This window comes from Setaria viridis, chromosome 4 (assembly GCF_005286985.2).
Source record: "Setaria viridis chromosome 4, Setaria_viridis_v4.0, whole genome shotgun sequence".
In the NCBI taxonomy this organism is placed as follows: Eukaryota; Viridiplantae; Streptophyta; class Magnoliopsida; order Poales; family Poaceae; genus Setaria; species Setaria viridis.
The window spans coordinates 29099335-29121349 of record NC_048266.2 but is presented as its reverse complement, the minus strand read 5'-3'; the positions used below and the strand labels follow the sequence as shown (position 1 = coordinate 29121349).

The 22015-nt window shown below is 45.2% G+C and overlaps 2 protein-coding genes across 3 annotated transcripts; both read left to right on the top strand.

Annotated features, from left to right (window-relative positions):
- Positions 1-6203: 6203 nt before the first annotated feature.
- Positions 6204-7479, top strand: LOC117851601 (uncharacterized). The gene has a single exon (XM_034733441.2). It carries the CDS (start codon positions 6346-6348, stop codon positions 7141-7143), a length of 798 nt encoding a protein of 265 aa, XP_034589332.1. The 5' UTR covers positions 6204-6345; the 3' UTR covers positions 7144-7479.
- Positions 7480-15906: 8427 nt separating this feature from the next.
- On the top strand, positions 15907-19600 carry LOC117852792 (uncharacterized). Of its 2 annotated transcripts, none has more exons than XM_034735053.2 (2): positions 15907-16125; positions 17893-19600. In XM_034735053.2, exon 2 carries the CDS (start codon positions 17904-17906, stop codon positions 19254-19256), a length of 1353 nt encoding a protein of 450 aa, XP_034590944.1. In that variant the 5' UTR covers positions 15907-16125; positions 17893-17903; the 3' UTR covers positions 19257-19600. The 2 variants fall into 2 exon arrangements, with proteins under 2 accessions (XP_034590944.1, XP_034590943.1); XM_034735052.2 differs by having other exon boundaries at positions 15908-16125; positions 17896-19600.
- The last annotated feature ends 2415 nt before the right edge of the window (positions 19601-22015 follow it).

Here is a 22015-nt window from a genome sequence, read left to right as displayed (position 1 = left end):
ATCATTGCAAAAGCCCTGAACGCATATCTTATGATCTTCCTATTCCCTACACGGTACTCCATACTCCATAGCCAATCCTCAGTTACTTCATTCATCAACTTGCAACTTGAATACACAAAGAACAAAGGAAACTATGAGAAGGACACCAGTGAGCAAGAGCATGCATTCAGACCTATCCGTCCCCCAATTAGGCCACAAGCAAGCATGCTCTCCAAAGGCAAAGCTGATTAAAGCAGGATATACCAAGATTCAAAGATCAAAAGAGCCCTAATTAAATATAATACCCTCGACGCTATGCTTGCCATGTATGCCCAGTTGCCCCCAAACCAGCGGCAACCGCACTGGATCACGTCTCTGGTAAGCGCATTCTAGGGTCCGTGTATACCAACACTGGTTAAAGGACACCGACTGATCAACTTTTAAAAAATATATCTCCTACTCATGGATCACAGGTTTCTGTACTTAGGTAAGAGTGCTAATTAGTGGCTTGATTAATTAGTGTTTTGTGTGCTTTCACCTTTGCGATGCGAGTTAATTACTCTGAAAGAGGGGAGAAATTGGGGTTCAGGGTGGTGGTAGTGGGGATGGCAATTGCAATGGTGAGGCCTGCAAAGTTACAGGCATGTACCTAATGCGGCTTTTGGGAACTGACTGATCATTCAGGTACAGGGTCTCTAGCTGGTGAAACTACTTGGCAACTATGAGAAAAGCAGCTTTAGAGTTTAGAAACATGGCTGATTAGTTAGTTTTGTTTTATCTTGAATGATTGACGGTTAAAAGCAGGTACGATGGACTGAAAGATGATTATACTGCTATGTTATTCCTTTGATATGTTATATCTAGTCAAAAATATCAGAATAGCTCTTCATTTTCCTAGTTTTGTCGGACCTGCTACAGTACTCGAGTTCCATCATTAATCTTACGGCCCACTAATTAACTTTGCTCCTTCATCGAAATGACACGCAAATCTTTTGCTTGGCATGCTAGGTACTCGATTGAATTACAGGTCTGCTTTTCTAGAGCGTTCCATGGATCAACAATGCTCAATGGATCAGATAACAAAGCTGTGAACACTCTTATCGACAGAACAAAAGGGGCCCGTCTCCTTTGTCCTCCTCCTCCTTTAATAGGGTGCACAAGATTGCTGCACTCCACGGCTGCAACAAAGAAAAGAACATAAGCATACATATCGCTCCAAAGAAGAAAAAGGTGATTGGTCTGAAGCACAATAATTGCATCGTTCGACGAGTATACTACTAGTAGCAACACGTAGGGTGGACTTTTGGCGCCAAAATTAAGTAACAATAATTCAGTCAACTTCTCAAATCACATTGAATTAGGAGGACATTGCATTGATTTGAGCTGTGTGCCTGTGTGATTGTATGAATTACGAGGCTGTTCTTTACCTCTTTACATGTACACGTATGGTTGGTAGGCGAGGCAATCGTCAGGATCTGCCTGGATGTTCTGCACGTTTTATTTTGTATCTGTTGACACGCGAATTCAACATGCAATCAAAGATAAACTGTGCAGGTGGTAATAGCTAGCTAAGCTGTACGTGCGCACGTGTACATTCTCTCCTTCGTCGAACCATTCATGAAATGGAGGCAACTCTGACTGCAGCATGCCAGCAGAACTACACGCCAAATGTGATTGTTCTCATCAGTGTTGGTGATCTGGCTTAAATTCCTCCAATCATATACCTTAACCATGATTAAAATTGAAGAACTTCGCTATCAAATCGACCGCGTGCGGTAGCTTGCTGCCACAACAAGATCTCCATCAAGGCCACCGCCAGCTCAGAGTCAGTGAATCATCTTCCATTGAGATCTCGATGGAAACTTCGGTACTCAAATTTCGCCGAATCTGTACATGTGGAGCACGTTGGGAGGACAAGCGTTTTGCGTCTCAAATATCATTGGTTTGATTGGCTAATTTAATGATTAAGAACCTTGACACTCGACAGCCGGGGCCAGTAGGGTATATGATGATGGGTTTGTTTTCTTCTCCACTGCACAAAAGACACCCCCTCTTGCCAATCATGCAGTTTGCAGACCAGGTCACTGCTGTGGTCTCACAGTCACAGCAGGTCACTTTCTTGGCATTGCAGCATCACTTGTTGGGGGTTTCTGTGGTTGAAATCAGTGAACAATGGCCAATGGCATCATGTTTTCAGATTTCGTGTTTGTATTCGTGGACTAGTTCCTGCCTTCAACCCTAAGAAAAATTTCCTTTTGCATGCATGGCTTATTCATGGACTAGTTCCTGGAAGATAACGTAAATTGGTGTGCAACTGCACCATGCTTTCTTTCTTACACATAAGGGGTTACCGGATTAGCTAGTAAACTATGGTAAGGAGTTTCAAGACCCACAACCCACAGATCAAAGGATCAGCCAACAATAGCATAATCCAACAGTGTGCCTACGGCCAGTGAACAGAATTCAGTTCCCACCGACCGCGGCTGATGTAGGTTATTTGCAGATTTTGAATGTGATTCTTTTTTACTAATACTGACATACTGTGATACCATAAAAAAACCGCTAAAATTAACATGAGAGTTTCAGAGTTCTGTTAAAACTAATTACCCATTTGTAGCAACCATTGCCAATCTAACACCCTCAATCTTCCCTATAGGCACAAAATAACTCCGTTGGACTTAATTGGTGAATTTAAATTAACCTAGCAAATGCTTTTCATTTACCTTCTGCACTTTCCTCTCTCACGATCTGTCATTCTTGACCACTTTTGTTTAATATAACATGGCCTATTTTTCTGTTTTATCAATTAATTGTGCTCATTATTAGTCCATCTTCAATATGCAAGATTCTAGCTATTTGTTATACACACTTCTGAGGAGAGTATGTTAGGCTTCTGCTTGTGAATTCTTTTTTTTTTTTTGGCAATGATTCTGCTTGTGAATTCTATATTCTCTATTCAGGTAATGGTGCTTTCATTTTGTTCTTTTTTTGTTTCCTTGTTCTTCTTCTTCTACCTATGTAAGTTCATTTTTTTAAGGGATTGGATGTGTTGTGTCCAAACTAGATCTACCTTTAATTTTACCATGAATATGGTGACTTCCCTCCCTTGAGAGTAAACATAAGGTTATACAATACACAATAGCATTATAAACTTTGTATAGAGTCATATATTTTTGTTGTTCCTCTTTTCTTATTTCATGTTAGTACTCCTTTAACCTATGTGCATGTTATATATAGTTATACTTACTCAGTTCCTATATAATCAAGCTGAGAAAAAAGATACTTTAATTTAGAGAGCGCTAGTTTTTATACTATTTGGGAAGTTAAATTGCATGAGTCCTAAATCACACAGTACTGTCAATTGGCATGCAGTATTCAGTGGTTGATGTGATCATGTCCATAATACAATTGACTGTGGGTTTAGTCCCATTATCTTTTGCGTGTCGATCGGTCGAGTGGGTCGGTTACTAAAGCTAGGGAAGTGACTCTTCTAGCTTTACCTAAAAAGAGCTTGCGGTCCAACAAAGTTATAACGCTAACAAAGCGGTCTTTGAGGGTTTGAATCCGTGTAACCACAAGAACCCCATATGAAAAGCAACCAAATGCATGATTTCACGCGTCAAGAATGAAAGAAACCAAAGCAAGTAGGAAAGAAGAGGAAGAATAGAAAAGTGAGAAGTGCAAATCTCGTGGTTATCATGGTCAGTACAATATGCGCGTGTAACCATATATCTGCGACTGCGAGTGAAACCCTTGCTGGCTGCCTGGCTGGAGTAGTCAAACTGAAATCCCAATCTCCTCTTCATACCAAAGATCTGCAGTTCTCATATATAATAGTAGTAAAATGTATATATTTAATTCAAACATGCGTATATTATAATTTTTTTAATTCTGTGAGGTTTCTCCATTTGTAGTAATTCACAGTAACATATAATTGTATTAATTTGTTAACAACAAAGTTTGTATTCTGCCCAATCTTGTGCCTGAACACAAATAATAGGGAAAAAAGGTCAGCATAAACTTAGTTGAAAGAGGAAAAAGAATTGTTGTGCACCTTAATGGTGATTATATATACACAAGCACTAGGTTCGGGGTATTATCATGTTTCCCATCTCATAACAGGAAAATATCTAGATAGCTTCTTTATAGAAAGAAAAACATCTAGATAACTGATAGTGCTAATACTCAAGTATGGATAAAACCACTACCGTCCTATATAACAAAAAAAACTATGGATAAATTATAAATTTATTTGAAGTTTTTTTCGGGGCATCATCAGGCTCACGCATGCCATGCTTAATCTTTGCAGCTTTTTGCAACAAGTGTCCTTCCAAAGTAAATGGAGTTGTCAAATTATTGCACTAGTTAGTTGATCTGCTTTAGAGCATTTTCTTTGTTGTGGGGTTGGTGCCACGTAGCTAACAAACGTGGAAAAGGTTTAAACCATGGTGCAATCACTTTTCAATTGGCTTTTGGAGAGTAGAATGGAGCTGATCAGTAACAGAACTCCTGCATAGAGAAGAGGAAAGAACGGAATCGGCATGACAATGGTTAGATATTTCACACACAGCAAGTGTTTGCAGTTAAGAGTAATGCATCACAGTCAGCTGTTGAAAAATTAAAAAAGAATCGTTTCCATGGAGGCGGAGCGAGGTTGCTAGCTCCAACCTCCAAATCGTCTACCAGAAAAAAAAAAGGAAGCAGAAATGATTGCTGTCAATTACCATTTGTTAGTTTTGTTCTAGATCCTCCATTGCATTAATTGGAACCAGCGAGGCCAATTGGTACCAATATAACTGGATCTGTTTCCAAGTCATCATTCATAAAGAATGAACAACATGGCTGCGGGGTGGCCTCGCATCTGAAATGGGTTCACGAGGATTGTGTGTACAATGTTCAATGTATAAAGAACTTCTGATTTGTCACAGCAGTCCTCTTAAATAAATTATTATATGAGATTCAGATTTTTCTCTAAAAATTCAATAATATTATATTTGATTAATCATCAAGGTGAGGTGATATTTCCTTAAAGTTTCTATCAACAGCTAGGTATATATTAACTTGTATATTTGATTTGGTTTTTGTATTATAAGCTATCCTAAAGGACTATGTGTCTTAACATTATGTAATTAAGTGTCTCTCGCGCTCCTCCAATCACGTTCAACTAACTTTTGAAGCTTGAACAAGAAAATAAAAAGTTTCAAACGGCAAATAGAAACTATTGATGTATTTTGACTTACTTTCAACTAGCGGTTAAAAACTATCTCAACCTTCCACTCTAAAATAGAAAACCAATTTGAACTAAAAATGCAAATAAATAATTTTTTCAATTGTTTAAATCAATGCATTTTAATAAAGAATGGTCACATTAGTACTTTTGGTTATAATTTTTTTGTATTTTATAGAGAAAGCTCAAAATATCATCACCCGAACTTGCTAATTGGCATGGTGGCTCCTTGTGAAGACCCTGCAGTGCCTCCTAAGTCCTATGATTATATCTTTGCCGCAGTACCTCCCAGTGACGAGCTCCCATGCAATGCCTCTTGTCGAACTACTTTGTCGCTCCCCAACCCCAATGCAAGCTCCAATTCAAGGTTGTAGGCAGGACAAAGGACGTGGTCAGATGTAGTCTAGCCATGTACGTACGGCTTCTCGTCAGTTCCAGGCTCCATAATTTTGGAATAAATCATGATCAGCGTAAACAAAGACAAAAAAAAATGAATAGAACCGTACATTGCATTGTGTTTGCCGAATGATTGGATGGTTCTACCGCCGAATAATTGGATGGTTAGACCAGGTTCTAGACTAGAAAAGTACATTAATCAAGCATTTGTTGCTAAAGGTTGCAATTGATACATATAAATGAGTTGTTCGAAGTCCATAGTATATATCAAATTTAGCAAAATTGCACCTTGGCTTAGAGGCTCGCATGATTACGTTCATAGTTATACATATATTAAAAAAATAAAATTATAATCTTAACCGCATACTTCATCTCCACCATTTCTCTTTCAAAACGAGATAATAACTTCATCAGTAGACGAAACAATGTATAAAATCCTGCACAAATAACCGAAGAAAAACCATTGAGACCCACTAACAATGTAGCTCCCTGCTCACACCACTGAACAAAAACCCTAAAAAACTCCACTAGTTGCTTAGCCACTTTGGGCGGCCATCCCCCACCTTGGTTACCTCCCTTTAAATACCCCCTCACCTCCACCCTCCTCCTCCTCGTGCTAAAACGCAAACCCCTCAAAGCAACTCAACAAAGAAACTCTCTCTCCACAGACCACCAAACAACCTCGAAAGCCAGTGCGAGTGCGAGAAATCGAGTCGAGCAGCCGCAAGCAACTTGAGGAGACGATGGCGGTGGAGCCGAACATGGCGCGGCGCATGTGGCACGTGGTGCGCGCCGTGCTGTTCATGCTCCGCAAGGGCGTGTCCAAGCGGAAGCTGACCATGGACCTCCACCTCCTCCTCCAGCGCGGCAAGATCGCCGGCAAGGCCCTGGGCAACCTCATGACCGCCCACGGCCACCACGACAAGGCCAAGGCGGCCGAGGCGGCGGTGCCGCCGGCGCAGCAGTTCTCGTGCCGCGCCCTCGACCTGGCCTCCGCCGTCTACAACCCGCGCGGCGTCCGCGAGGTGGAGTTCAGCTGCAGCAACACCCCCTCCTACCCGTCCCTCCACCTCATCCCCACCGGCAAGCGCCGCCGCCGCGGCAACAACCGCCGCAGCCACCGCGGCGCCAACGGCGCCGAGCCGGGATGGTACAACTACGACGCCGCCGACATTGCCAGGGTCTTCGAGATCCTCAACAACAACGAGCACCTCCTCAGCGGCGGTGGCGGCGACGACACCGGTTCGCCAGGTGCCGAGCAGCCGTCGCCGCTCGCGCTGATCGCGACGCCGTCCCCCACGCTATGGGCGAGCTTCGGCCGCACGCCAGCGCACGTGAGGCAGCTGAGGATCACCGACTCGCCGTTCCCGCTGAGGGACGACGCCGCCGGGGATGGCGGCGAGGTGGACATGGAGGCCGAGGAGTTCATCAAGAAGTTCTACGAGCAGCTGCGCACGCAGCAGAGCCTCGCCGCCGCCACGCCAGACTGCGGCTACGGCTCCTACGGTGGGTACGCCCGGCCGGTCTCCGGCATCGCCTAAGAAGCCCATCGCCCACACATATATGTCCATAGCGTGTTAGTCTCAACCTTATTTTTGTGCAAGTGTGAAGTGTGTATGTGCTATATAGTATAGTATATAGCTCGTACATGAGGTTTGAGCATGGATCAAGCATGTTTTTAGAGATAGCTGGCTACTCTGCATGGGCTTGGTGGGAGAGACATTTTGCACAAGGTCATGTTTGCAAGCTAGATCCATGCATAGTATGTTGTACACTGTATGTGTATATATTTGTTGGTGGCATGTACTTTGTTGCAGTTAAGGTACATGTTGGAAAGACATTAGCAGAAAAGAAAAACACTAGTAGTGACACTCCAAGTTACTCGTGTGTGTGTGTGCGTGTGGCGTTCCTCGATCAGTTCCTCTTGTCCTGCTGGACACAAGCAGAGAACTTGTACGTATATTGTTCTAGAAACCTCTGGGACATGCATGTAATTTTCAGACAATCTTTGGTCGTGATGCTGTCGCGGACCGATCGATCGAGCTGTCTTACATCAGAGAATCGTCTAATCATGAATATAAACAGGGTTTCTGTCTGATAGCTACTAGCATCTAAGATTTCATTTTTCTCTAGATATTACAAACAATTGCCTAATACGGTTTGTTGATCTCGGTATATTCCTAGCTAGGCAGCTAGTGAATACATAAAGACAGCTGTGATGCTCCCATGTAGCGCGCTTGTTTACACCATCGATCTGCGTGGTTTGGGTTATGATCGGCTAGAACGGAGGATTAGAGAATTTCTTTTTGAGAAAGGAGGAGTATCAATTTCCACCACTAATCTCTGTGCTCATTAAATGAGTAGAGATGTCTACATGTTATTGTTTTGAGACCCAGACTTGATATGCGCAGTTCTTGATCAAGTTGAGATCACAATATAATCATCCCAATTAATAATTTTCTATTGTTGGACCCTTCATGATGTTGTAGTAAACCTAATATTGACACTACAGGCAATAATCGGCCTGCTAGGAGATTGATGTCAGCCATCGGTGCCCTTATATCAAGTGATTATCGAATCTCCCTGTGGAGGCGTGGACTGGATATGCACGGTTGAGTTAACTCAGTGGCGTAGGCAGGATTTTCACTCTGGGTATTCATTGTAAAGAAAACAGTGAGATTTCTTGATCCAGATAGTGATTGTTGGGCCTATGTACATATATGAGCACTAGAAGTATACACATACTAAACGTTTTGTCCAAAGCCAGGGGTATTCATGTGAATATCTATGAATACCGCCCCTAGCTACGCCCATGAGTTAACTAGGCTTAACAATATGTGGTTGGGACTTGGGAGCGTGTATGAGATGCATAGAGTTAGCTAGATGCTGCGAAGAATTAGGTCAAACACACGTGAATAGTATGGTGAATTTGTTTGAATTTGTTTCCTTGCGTGACACATCAATAATCTTTTAGTAACCGCGTGTAGTAGAAAATTGAGTGACAGTTATTTTCGATCACAATTATCTTGAAAGAGATGCAATTGAGTTAAGAACTAATTTTCTCTACAAATGATTGTTCTTTTTTTTTTTGCGAATGATTGTACTTGATACCCTTCATTGTCGAATTGTTCCAATAAAACCCATTCTCATGCTTCTTACTCCAATTTTGAACTGAGACATTGTCCTGAATTTTGTCCAATAATCAATTATTAGACTCTTTTGAGTGTTTAACAGAGTTACACCATTCATACATCTTTTTATAAACATATATCCCTTATTTAGTTCCGAAGACAATCCAAACCATTCTAGTTGATCCTGATTTCCTATTGTCTGAAATATATAGTAGCTACACCTTCCACGGGACCAACTTTATGGTATTTAGGAGAAAAGATGTGCATTACATGCATGTATATGGAATGCACGTCTTTTCTCCTAAATTCCGTCTTATTTTTTTCTAAATTCCATGTGTTACGAGGCAACACTTGTGCTGACCCCCCCCCCCCCCCCCCTTCCCCCTTTCTTTGATGTTAACAGCTCATGTCCAGCAAGTAAGCAAACTATATATTTGCTAACTTCCTAACTTCATGAAAGTTAGGAAGCTTGTGTTGTGAAAGAAAAATAAAGGGTGCTAGCGTCTAAACACTAAGTTCTTCTAAACAATCGACCATTAATTTCTTTTTACGATCGGCTACTACTAAACTCATGTTAATCGAAAATTAAATCGATCTAGTCCACTACAGGGAAAGTTGAGGAATGTGCGGATTATAGCCCGTTATTAGTCCTAGCTCGAAGAACACACGTTGACGCAAATGCAAATATGCAATAATGATCGAAATCAAGTGTTGTGTTTGTTTTTCCCCCCTTCAAAATTCAGTGGGGAGCGAGAGCGATGCACGGGAATAGGATGACAGGGGACCGGAAACGTACGAGCGAGAGCTTTGGACGCTACGGATCGACTAGTGAGGAGGGGAGAGACGTCGTCACACCTTTTGTGCTGTGTGCTCTTGCCAGTTCAGTGCCCCCACGCTAAGCTGTTGCACCAATCACGCCACAACAAAAGCAGAGCCAACAACCACAAGGGATCGAGCTCATCAGCAGCGTGAGCAAAACTGTTGGCCACCTTTACCGGAGGCAGGACCGTACGCAAGGCGTGAGATGGAGAGGAGACACGGCTGTGCTCTCCGATCTCCCCTATTCGACAATTCCTATTGCTTCGTGAGTAAGGCTAAGGCTGGGCCGGGGTCGCGACCCCCGAGGGCGATCTTCCTCTAGCAAAAAGCTTACGGAGCTAGAGCGCTAGACGTGTCCTCCCGCGGGACCTCGTGCTCCAGCGAGTGGCCGCCTTTTCCTCCTCCCTGTCGCTGTTGCATTGCATGATTGCATCCTGCAGCTGCGGACGCGCGCGTTCCCCCTATCCCCACTTGCTCGTGGTCGCCGAAAATACCATCCGGAGGTTCTGTACCCCGGAGGTGGTCTTTTGCAGCTGTTGGATGGGAATCTAGCGGATGGGATGTGATCCAATTGCTTAGAGAATCAAAGAGTGAGAAGGGAGATTGGAAAGAACATTACTGCTCCCTAATTATTAGGGTTGCTTTTTCAATCGCAGCCTCACCGGCTCTCTCATCGCCCTCTCGGTCTTCCACCCGTCAACTCTCTCTCTCCTCACCGGCGTGACTGAGGCGGTGGCCGGACGGATCCGAGGCCTCCTGATCCGTGGATGACCTCCCATCGTTACGTTGCTAGGAGGTGGTGTTCCATTGCAAAGGTGAGATCTGCTCTCTCTTTCTCACCATTATTTCTCTCCCTCTCTCATGCGTCATTCTTCGTTCCCTTTATCTCCCTCCTCTCGAGAGAGAACTCGGATCTAGCGGTGGTGGCAAGGAAAGGCTGGGGGCGGCAGCCGAGTGTTGTTGACGGCAGTTAGCACGCCAATTTGTAAACCGCAAGCATATGTTGATGGCAGTTAGCGCACCAATTCGTTAACCGCAAGCGCATGGATCAGTTGTAACTTTTCCCTTACAGTATTCCACCAAGGTTTATCAATTCGTGGAACAAGTGGATTGATGGCTCTTACTTTATACCAATTTTGCTAACAAAATTGAGTATATGTATCGTGTAGAGAGATAAACTAAACTAATAACAGAGATTGAGACAATATAGCAAAGGTTAACATAAGATAGGAGATAGAGATAGATATAAGCGTTCCCTCCCTAGGATTTAGGTTCACAAGAATATGCATCTCCTATACAGATGGGTGCTGCCCTCACTAGCTATCACAGCGGTTACGTGCTCGCTCGGCCTTTTCCCCACTGCATACTGTCACTACGCAGGGATAATCAATCACCTCGCTCACACACATGCATCCGCAGAATTAAGCTAATCACCACGATTACCGAAAACTCTACTAAGAACATATGTTGTACAAGATAGAGATCTTACATATGTAAACGAAGCATTACAACGACATAGACCATGATGCATTAATGGGCATAAAGAACATGTAGCAGTTACATATCAAGGACCATATCAACCATAGGGATGAACATAGGCTTTACCCTATGATCTTACACATGTTGACGAATAAAGGGGGTAAGGAGCACTTGGAGAATACCCTGACCGAAGACGAAGACGAGGGGAGGCACGAGGGCCTCAAGCCGATTGGCCTGGGGCACCCTAGGCTGATTGGCCTAGGGGTTTCCTCCCTTCTCTAGAGGTCCCCTTCGACGACGAAGCTCCTGATCAGATCTAAATCCCTTTTTCTTCTCTTGTGGCGGTGGCGGCTAGGTCTAAACTCATTAGGATTCTCCCTCCTTGTTGAAAGTCTTTGGCAGTGTCAGTTCGGGTGCCTTCGAAGCCAAGTTTCTGGAAAATAACCTTAGGAACATCGTGGGCAACCTCCTGGTGAAAGGGCGCGACGATCGGGGCTGAAAACGGGCCAGGCCGATCGGCCTGCCATGTTTTGGAGTGCTTCATCCGAAAGTTGTAGATCTCATTGAGCTATACAAATTTCCCTATAAATTTGCCCCAGTCGGAGTTCGGATGAGGAAGATATGACCCGTGCAAGTTTCAGCTCTTCCTGCGGGCCTGCAGTTCAATGTTCATGTTTAGGCCTTCCAATATCCAAAGTCCGGGTCCAAGTTCAACTTGTAGAAAAAATCTTCATTTATGTCGTATTTTCTATGATTTTACCATATGGTCCAAAACACAACACATATGCGAATATGGGGTATTTCAGGTGCCAAGTAGCGGGTTAGTATAAAATGAAAATAAATGGCAATAAAAGTATGTCAATAACGAACATCAACAAGTGCAAAGAGGTCCACAGATCTTGGTGGCGATGCAAGGAAGGATCCCCACGACCAGAACCGGGAAGTGAGCTCCTCTGACTTTCCCCGTCGCCGCCATGGAAGTAGCAGCGAGGTAAGCCACGTCCTCACCTTTCCTCATGAGGAGGAGATATGCGGCCTAGATCCGAGCAGCGATGTACTCCCCGGCTCTCTCCAAGAAAAAAAAGACTTGAGAAGAACGTAAGATTGCAATGTAATTTTCCCTTCCTTTGCTTTTTTGATTTGGTCTACATGAGTCTGTAATTTTTCTTTCATATTTTGTTCATGTATGAACTCCTTTTGTTTTTTTTTGTATATGTTCATTTTTGCTAATCTTGTAATTGTATACAATAATTACTTGCGTGATTTTTGTGTGCTTGACTGCTTGTAAGTTTGTTATGCTTGCTGGAACGTTTACGTAAACGAAAGAAATTAAATAGAAAATGATTGTGTACCATCGAATGTTATTTTGGTGTTCATTTGATTTTTTTTGCCTGTGCAGTGTCCCTGGAAACATGAATATTCTTGATGATGCATGCCAATTCTTTGACTTTTGAGCGGGATTAATTTTTTGATTTGGAACTACTACACGTGCGAAGACGTTTTTACAATTTCTAAAAATTATGATATAAATTTGTTTGATTTTTTTTAAAATTTTCGCCTGACAATAGTGATAGGGGTGAAAAGAATTTTAGCAATGAATAAATGCACAAAACGTTATTTTGTGAGTTGTTTATGAGAAAGAAAAAACATGAAATACCTGGTTTAAAATAAACAAGTTGGAAGAACGTTGGTCCATGTTTTACTGATTGATGAAGTACCTTGGTCCCTTGTACGATGTTCCATGGTCCCGAATTATATTAGTAGCATAAAACAATAAATATTAGTTTCATTAACTACAGCAGTAAACTGTCCCATACATTATCTCTCTGCTACGTGTCGATGAGCGGAAGATGCCCGCCCGGGCACATAGCCACCGAATTGCCTCGTCCCGTGGTCGCGGCGTCCGGGCTCGTGCGGTCGTGCCAGGCTGCCCAAGTGCCCAGGCCTGCAGGTTGCGTTGCGTTCGCGTGTAGGATGGTGACCAGTAACCAATAAAAAATCGCAAAGCAGGGCGGTAGGAAAGGCTGCAAAAGGCGTGCGTCCCTGCTCCCTCCACCAAGTGGCGGTTCCCAAGTCCCAACCACTCTCCCCCCCTGCGCCTGCCTGTGTGACTTGTGAGCACGCACTGGCTGGCGGCTGCTGCAATTTGTTTCTCAGTTTTTCTGAACCTTGACCGGCTTACCCGGGAAGCAAACAGGAGGAGAGCTGGGGTCCAGTGTCGGTGGGCAGTGTGACTGTGGGCGGCCTAGGTGCATTAGCACGGATGGCGTAGCGTTGCCCTGCATCGCCCTGTTCTGGCCGTGCTGATGCGGGCAGGCGGCACAGGCCGATCGATGCGATGAGGACTGGCTGGGGCGGGACCCCAGGGATCATGCAAGCCACGTACTTCTATCCAGAACAATCTCAATCACATTGCATTACATTCAGCTATCCACAACCACAACCAAGGTACCCTGCACGTACGTGTACCTTCTTGTCCGGGCCGTGCCCCCTGGCTTCGGGAACGAACAAGCCAAGGTGAAGGAGCACACCACCAGATCAGGGGCGACCAATCGCGAGGCCACATCTTGCATCGACGACGGCTAAAGAAAGAAAGGGAGGTACGCTTTGCCCCGTTTAGGCCACAGACGTACAAGTACGTTGGCTCGCTTTTGGAGCTCCATCATGCATATCATCGGGTCGGAGACCATCCCGTGCACCACCACCAGGTCCCGTAATAAAGATGTGGCGTCTAATCGCTCAAGCTTTATTCAGATCAGAGAAGTAAAGCGGCGCCATCCGTCGTCCACGACTGTCACCATCACCAAAGGCCGAATTGCCAAAAGGGGGAGAAAAATGTGGCGGAGACCGTACCACGCACAGGGGCAGAAATAATTGCGTCGGAGCTCATTACCGCAAACGCATAGTGATGCATCACTGTTAAACGTACTGATCTCATTTACTATGCTGCCTCCGTTGCTAATCAACGCGGAAACCAGAGGTTCAGACGATCGCTGCTTGGAGTGTGAGCGCGCGTTCAATCGCTGGTTTGTCGCAGATATTTGGTGGCCACGAGGGCACGACGGTCGTTCACGGGCTCACGGCCGCGCCGTCGTCCGTCCCCATCGTGAGCCATGATCAGTGTTCGACCGGAAGGCCCATCGCGAGCCATGATCCAATCCAACCTAGGCAGAGCGGGCCTCCTTTCCTCTAAAAAATAAGAAAGAATGGACCGGGCTGCTCATTTAGCACGCAGCAGTTGTGACAATTAATTAGCTAGCCCGTTGGCCCATAAAATCCTCCAGCAGCCACAGGTCTGTCTACTGAAATATTGGGCCCATATTGCGGCCTAAGTGCCCGCACAAAGGTACTCGGTACGACTGGATTTCAAAATGTCAAACTTTGAAAAACTTGGCAGCAATTAATCAAATTATATTTAGTATGCGAAGTAATATGAGTAGATTATATTCGAATAATTTTTAAGATAATTTACTTTCCATAAAAATTGGAAATGTCTTGTAAGAGAATACAAGGTCAAAATCTACTTTCAAAAACTTCCCCTCAAAAATATGCTTTGCGTTGAATCTTTGATGCTAACTTTTAATTTAACTATACGTGACGTAGTATCTTTTTCCCATCAAAATGACAGATACTTGCGTTCATATAGATAAGGATCTACTCGCTTTTGTTAACATAAACGATGTTTTGAAAATATCGATGCAATCTCCAAAATATAACACCGACTATCGGTTAAGTTATTTATTTAACACAGCAAAATTACATTTTCACAGACTAAATTTGGAGACACCTATATTCATACACGTTCCTAATATCCAAATTAGACACGTAAAAATGTTATATTCAAACAAAACTTAAAACGGTCCGCTTAACTGATAAACATCACTTATTCGTAGGCGTATAAAATCTTGTCTATGGTGCCACTGGTGGTACTGGTGGGTGCGTAACAGTAACAAACGTACCACCAAGACTCGGTGAATGCAACACATGGCTCTGCTACGAGCCTACGAGTGATGCGGTAGCGGTAGGGTTTGAAATCATTCCAAACATTAATGATCGCCATTCACCGCTACCGTTTTTCGAAAGAGAACATTTTTTGTATTCGCAAAAAAAAAGAGAACATTTTGTTGCGTGGTGCCTGTTTTCGTGGTGAGCCCTTTGTCGCCCAGGTTGTCGTCGGTCTAGCTTCCGCAAGTACATCACAGCTCGCGATGCACGTACGAGTACGACGACTCCCCAGAGGTATGCCCCGCCCCGCCTGACCGCGCGCGTTGGATCTGGCGCGCCCCCGCGTAATCACGCCGCGCGCTGTAACCCCCGTCCTTCTCAGAGCGCTGGCGCGCAGCTGGATCCCTCCATCCCGGTGGACCGATGTACACGTACAGTAATCAAAGACCCGACCGCGACGGAATCTCCGCCGTACGGCGTCGCTGCAAGCGGCCGCGCACGCGGGCCGGGCAGGTGAGGTCACGAGCCCAACCCACATGAACGACCGCACGAGGCCACCACGAGCGAGACGAGAGGAATCCAAGGCGCAACCACCGCCGCCGAGGCCGTGAACGAACGAATCACGAGCGCGCAGAGCCAGAACTCCCCAAAGAAACCCCGGCGACATCGGGCGCCGCCGCGGGGAAAAAGGGGTGTTTGATACCTCCAAACTTTAGGTCTTATTAAATTTTCAGTCCCTATCACATAAGATATTTGCATACTAAACTAATTGTATAAACAAGAGCTAATTCAATAGAGTCGTCTTAAATTATATTTAATACCCGAACTAAATTTTAGACTTGATATTTACATCAAGAGAGAAAAGAAAACCCCACCGCCGGCCTCGCCCCGCACGACGATCACGTCCCAGATCTAACCCACCCACTACCAAGTCACCACCAACTGACCCCTCCGTCCGTCATCATCCATCAACGCAGGGTCCTCCGGGGTCACGCTGCCGTAGCGCTCGTCCTCCCTCCCTCCCTCCCCGCCCTCCGCTGCTGCTCTCCCGCAGGCCGCAGACCCGCACCGTATCGCGTCCTCCGCCGGCCACGGAAGGGTCGGCGCCATTGGCGGCTCGCTCCGACCACCCCGGCCGGAACCCACCAGGTACGGCCGTCCCCTCCTCCTCCTCCCCCGCGGCCTCCCTCTGCGTCTCTGCTTCAACGCCGTACTGCTCGTGACTGCGCTTGGGTTTGGGTGGGTCGAAATCGGGGTCCCAACCGAGCGCGGCTCCCCGGCGGATGGTTGTGTGCAGTAGCTTGCCGAATACCTGCGCGCTCGCTGCCAAGCAATGCGCCTTGCTCGCGCGGCCGATTCCGCGACGCGTTTGATCTCCCCTGCCTTCTTCGCCCTTTCTGCAGTGGATGTTCCTGGGGGAGCAGCTGCCACTGTGGCCTGGACGCCTGGTGTATGTGTTTAGATGGACGAGGGTTGGAGATGTTCCTTTCTCTCCAATGCTTTCTAGCAGTAGTAGGTTACTGTACCGGATTTGCTTCCACAGGAATGGATCAGTAAGTTTGGGGTTCTGTTCTGGGGCTTCCCTGGATCAGTACGTTTGGGTGTGGGAGTGACCTGGCACGTTCCAGGCTGCAAGCAGATGTTTATTTTTGGGGAATGCACCAATTGTTCTGGAAACTCTGCATATTATACTACTAGCTAGTGTCAGTCTGGATTTGGTGTGGTACCAGCAGCGCATGGATCCTATTTTTCCCGTTCGATGCAGTGGTTTGACAAGAATGTTTCTGATGTTACATTTTGAACCTCTAACGGTTTGGTTTCCATTCTGTTTCCCAGCTTATTTCTGAATTCTCCTCAACACGCACTGATCTGGCAACTGCTTGGCGTGAAATTGCCACCTATATATCGAGCTGAGAGCAGAAATTGCTACCATATGTGCTTCATTATTTATTTTCTGTTCTTGTTTTTTTGACCGAAGTCAGCAGGGGAAGCCTCTAACAAACATTTTGAACCCGTTCAAACTCAGCTGGCAACTGCTTATTTTCTGTTCTTGTTGCTTCAAGAAAGGGGAAAGCAGGGCTGCATTTAATACTCCTTCATGCTTGCAGCACATAAAATTGACTTTGATACTGTTTTCAGTCATGGGCTCATTCATGGCTATTGCTTCCTTTCATTATGTGCACCGTATCACTATCTCTTGATCTTACATTCCAAATTCCTCTTGTTCTGCACACATTGGCGCGTAACTATGCGATTGCTTCCTCTTATTAGGCTCAGCTTGCAGTCGGGCATCCTTTCACGAATCTTTCCTTTTGAAGCAATATTTGTTTCCTTGAGTCCTAGTATCTTTTTGAAGGGATATCTGATATCTTACCAAGCTGCCAATCTTTCTAATTATGTTGTCAAATATTAAACCATGAGTATGTTATCTACTTCCTTAACATATGGATACAAAGCACTTTCTGACTTGCATATTGTTTGCCATCCGTAGTCCAGATAATTATCTAAAGAACTTATTTAGTCAACATTGAGAAGCATTTCCCAGATTCTGCCATGCATGAGTGGGTTAGATGGATAGATCTTAGAGTTGTCAGTAAAAGATGGGGAAAGCATGCTGATCTCTGTGAGTTCTCTAGCTATAGAGGATTAGTTTTAACAAAGGCACCCCATTGGTTAATTTGCATCGTTGCATGCCTGTCCTAAAAGTATCTTTGATACTTGTGTGTACTTTCTTACTTCTCTAATAATAGAGCATGGGAGTACTACTGGTGGACTTTATGAAATACAGTTACCTACCTACTGTTTTTGTTGTGTTATGCTGTTATGCATGAACTTCTACCTGTGTTATCATGTTATTTTGTGTCTTGCGCTGACCGGAACTAACTGGTAACCTGATGTCCATTATGCATTTTATAGCAGGTGTAAACATGCTTCATCATTCAAATAGCCGGAACCAAAGGAACAGGGGGTCAAGAATCAAAACACTACTCCAAGCTACCTTACTTGTAGGTGTTATTTTTTGGCTTCTGTATCAGGTGAAGCATTCCTATTATAAGAAAAATGAGTACTTGGATGATGCTGAGGACCAGCTTGCCCATAATGATAGAAGCATGTTCCAGGGGAGGAAAGAAAAGGCAGGTAGTTACAGCGATAGCAACGTGGAAGTGGTTGGTAAACCAGAGGAAGGTTCTGTAGATCATAATTCAGATACTTCTGATCATAATGGGGAGAAGAGTGGAGAAACTGTGTTCGATAAAGACAGTTCTGATTTGCATGAAGATGACAAGAGGAATACTGAGAGCTCAGAAGCTGAGGAAGGACAAGTCAACAGTGCAGATGGCAATGCAGAAGCTCATAGTAATAACAGTGAAGATGAAACCACTGGTCATGCAGAAGAAAACAAGCATGATACTGAATCCAACTCTGATACTGAGGGTAAAAGTGAAGTCCATTCAACTGGAGATGATATGTCCCAAAACAATCAAGCACAAGAGGAAAGCACTGGTGAGACAAGTGGAACATCTCATGATGAAGTGGTGCAAGGTGATGAATCCACTGGTGCCAGCGGCAATGGTTCAGATGGGGAAGAGGGTGAGAAAAAGGAGGCACTGGGTACTCAAACTGGCTCTGAATCCCTTCCTGATGATGCCAAGACCGAAACAAGTGATGACCATGGTATGGGCAGTCTTCCTGATGAAACAGGGAATATACCATCGGTTCATACTGATAATTCACAAAATGATGCCAATGAAAACCAAGGTGATGCAGCTTTCACTACCTCTGGTTCTTCTGAGCACGGCACCGGTGCAGCTGAACATATTGAGACCGGGCTAGAAGATGAAAGCGCATCATCATCATCTGGGGCTGGATCTGGTGATGATAAGAACAACTTATCTGACAGCACCTCTGCAGAAGAAAAGACTGGGACTGCATCTGATGGTGATGAGAAGGGGGCAGAAACAGGTACATCCAATGAGATGTCAAATTCTGAGAACAACAGCGCTGTAACTGACCAGGCCACAAATACTGAGGCAGAGAACTCCAAAGGAGATTCAGATTCTTCTGGTGAAGGAGTGAATGTTTCCTCAGATGAGACGGCTAACAAAAGCAATGGAGCTACTGAAACATCTAACAATGGTGGGCAGGTGGATCCCAAGATTGAAACCAGCACATCTACCAATGACGAGCACAACGAATCTCAAGGCGGTGATGGTGGCTCAGGATCCAGTGACTCAAATGGCAGTGGCCCTGAACAAACCGGTAAAACTGAAAGCCAGTGATACTGATACCACCATTTGGACACGGAACATTGTTTTAGTATACAGATTTGTTCCTGGATAATGAAGAGGAGCTAGTGCACATAGAAAAACTGTTCAGATTGTGGCTTATCGTGATTTTAGTTGATGCCGCCAAAGTACAATTGTGGCAATTTTGCAGATTGCGTGATCGGTTGTCTGCAATGCTGTTGCTTATTTCTTGTTAGGTTGTGCTCAATTGCATCCTTTGTCTAATTGTCTGCACGATTATTAATCTGTATGTGGTACTTTGTTCATTGTTAGATATTATGACAAGTCATGAAATTGTGAATGTAACTGGGGGCGAAACGTCCTTTACCTGGTTTCAATACCGCTGGTAATGCACTGCTGTTGTTTTCCCTTTTGTTGCTCCATTTGTCTGCCTGGGTTCAAAATTCCACCTGATGAACAAGGGCATTTTTTCTTTCTTCCGTACCTGGGCTTCGTCCGGATTTAGTGATCATACATTGTGGTACTGCTGTGTGTCTGCCATCTTGAAAGGGACCCTCCAGATTTTGCAAATCTGGTTTGCTACTGAAAGTTGACATCTTTTCCCAGTTAGAGAAACCAAGCTCATACAGGGTGAAAAGTTCAGGGGGAAAAACATCTTCAGCTGCATATCCTGGTGCAAACTGCAAAGGTTTCAGAAACTGCAAAGGCTGGCATCACGTTGCCTGGCTGCCTTGCTTCATAGCCAAACCTGGTTCAGACAATCAAAGGCCGCTGCCTGCCGTAGTTTCTGCTGCTGCTGAAAGTGAAATAATGGACTGTTTGGATACGCAGTACTAAAGTTTAGCACTGCACTTTTAATACACTTTTAGTACTTGTGCATCCAAACATATGTGCTAAAAGTGTTGTACTAAACTTTAGCACAACCCTTTTCATTAGCACACCCAAGGGGTGCTAAAGGGATCAACTTGTGCTAAAAGTGGTCCCCAACTCCTCCTTTTACCCTGTTGCCCTCGCTATCTCTCTCCTCCCTGCCGCTTGCCCTCGCTCTCTCTCTCTCCTTCCTCCTGCAGCGTCTCCCTCCCGCAGCTTCCCTTCCGCCGCCGCCATCTCCTCCCGCCGTGCAATACTCCAGCCGCCATCCCCGTCCCGCCCGTCCTCTCCTCCAATCCTCCCCTCTCTTTGGTCCTCCGCGTAGCACCAGCCATCCCCTACCTTCCGCTGCCGCCTTCACCTCTCGCCCGCCCTCCCCTCCCGCCGTCATTCCCGCTGGAAGCTCCTTCCCCTACCGGCGCCTTCCCCTCCCGATCGTCTAGCCTTACTGCCGCTCGCAGATCCTCCTATCCCCGTCCGCAGGTCCTCATTTTGGCGCCCGCACATCCACCTCTCCCCGCCCGTAGATCTCGTTCCTTTTATCCCCACGCTGCCCCCTAGATCCACAAGTTGCTTACCGCCAGTAGTCCGCCGCTGTGCCCCGACCTACCCCTGGTTGCTCATGGACGGCCACGGCGATGATGGATTCGAGGATTTGTTCCCCCAGGCCGATCCACAATTCCCCCCCAGCGGCTTTGATTTCTTCTCTCAGTCCGAATCTTCCCTTCCTCCCCGTCAGGACACTGAGGACCTAAACTCCCAAGCTGAGGAGTTCCCTGACCTTAGCAGCTACTCCGAATTCCTTCAGGGAGATGGAGTTCCTCGGGGCCGTGCAAGCCATACCCTTGGCTTACGCGTGCCTTGCAATGGAGGTTCACGTGGTGGCGGTACCAGAGGAGGTGGCAGCAGGAGAGGATTTGGAGGAGCCGGCGGCAGCAAAGTGGCCGGCAGCAGCAAAGGTGCTGGCAGAAGAGGGGGTGGAGGGCGTGCAACAAGGTCCTTGTTTCCAGGATCCTTCCCCGATGGTGGTTCTGGCAGTGGAGTTCGTGGCGGAGGACGTGCCGGTGGCCGAGCATTTCGTCCAGGACCAACAAGTGAAGAAGAAGCTTTTCAGGGAGACGATGTGATTGATGTCAATGCACACAACGGCTCCAAGGTATTATGTTCGCGCCTTCCTTTTTTGCACAATTCATAACCATGTGTGATTATGTCTTCAGAAACCATGTGTGATCTTGTTCTGGTGTATCATGTTTGGTCATGTTGAGAGTAATGCCTTGAACTAGTATGTATGCAGTAATCAATTATTTTGATGTGTGCTATGAGTTCAGCATTGTGTGATCATATCTTGTCATAAGCATTACTGTCTTTGAAACATTAGATTGTGGTACTTCCTGAATTTTATCCAATATCTATATGCTATCTTAGAAACATTTTTTTGTTGATATGCACTAGATAAAATGTGACAAAGCACAATGGTCAGAAAGAAATACTGGGATATTCTGTGATTTGTGGGTAGAGTAAATTAGAGCAGGAAACTGTCACAAAGGCTCAATGCTGGAAGAGGATACAAAATACTTGCTGAAAAATATTACATGACCACTGGTTTGAAGCATGACTCGTCACAATTGAGGAACAAGTATCCACACCCTCCTCCAGGTAAATTACTTTAGCTACAAAATTATGTAAGCATGTACCAATATGTTTTCAACTTCATTTACCTCACAATATTCTCTTCATTTGTAGGCAAGTTTATCTAGTAGACTCGGGGTATCCTAACCGTCCGGGTACCTTGCACCATACAAGGGTACGAAGTACCATCTTCTCGAGTTCCGTAGTGGCCCACTTCCAAAAGGTATGAAAGAGACATTTAATTACGCGCATTCGTCCCTTAGAAATGTTATTAAGAGGTCGTTTGGAGTTTT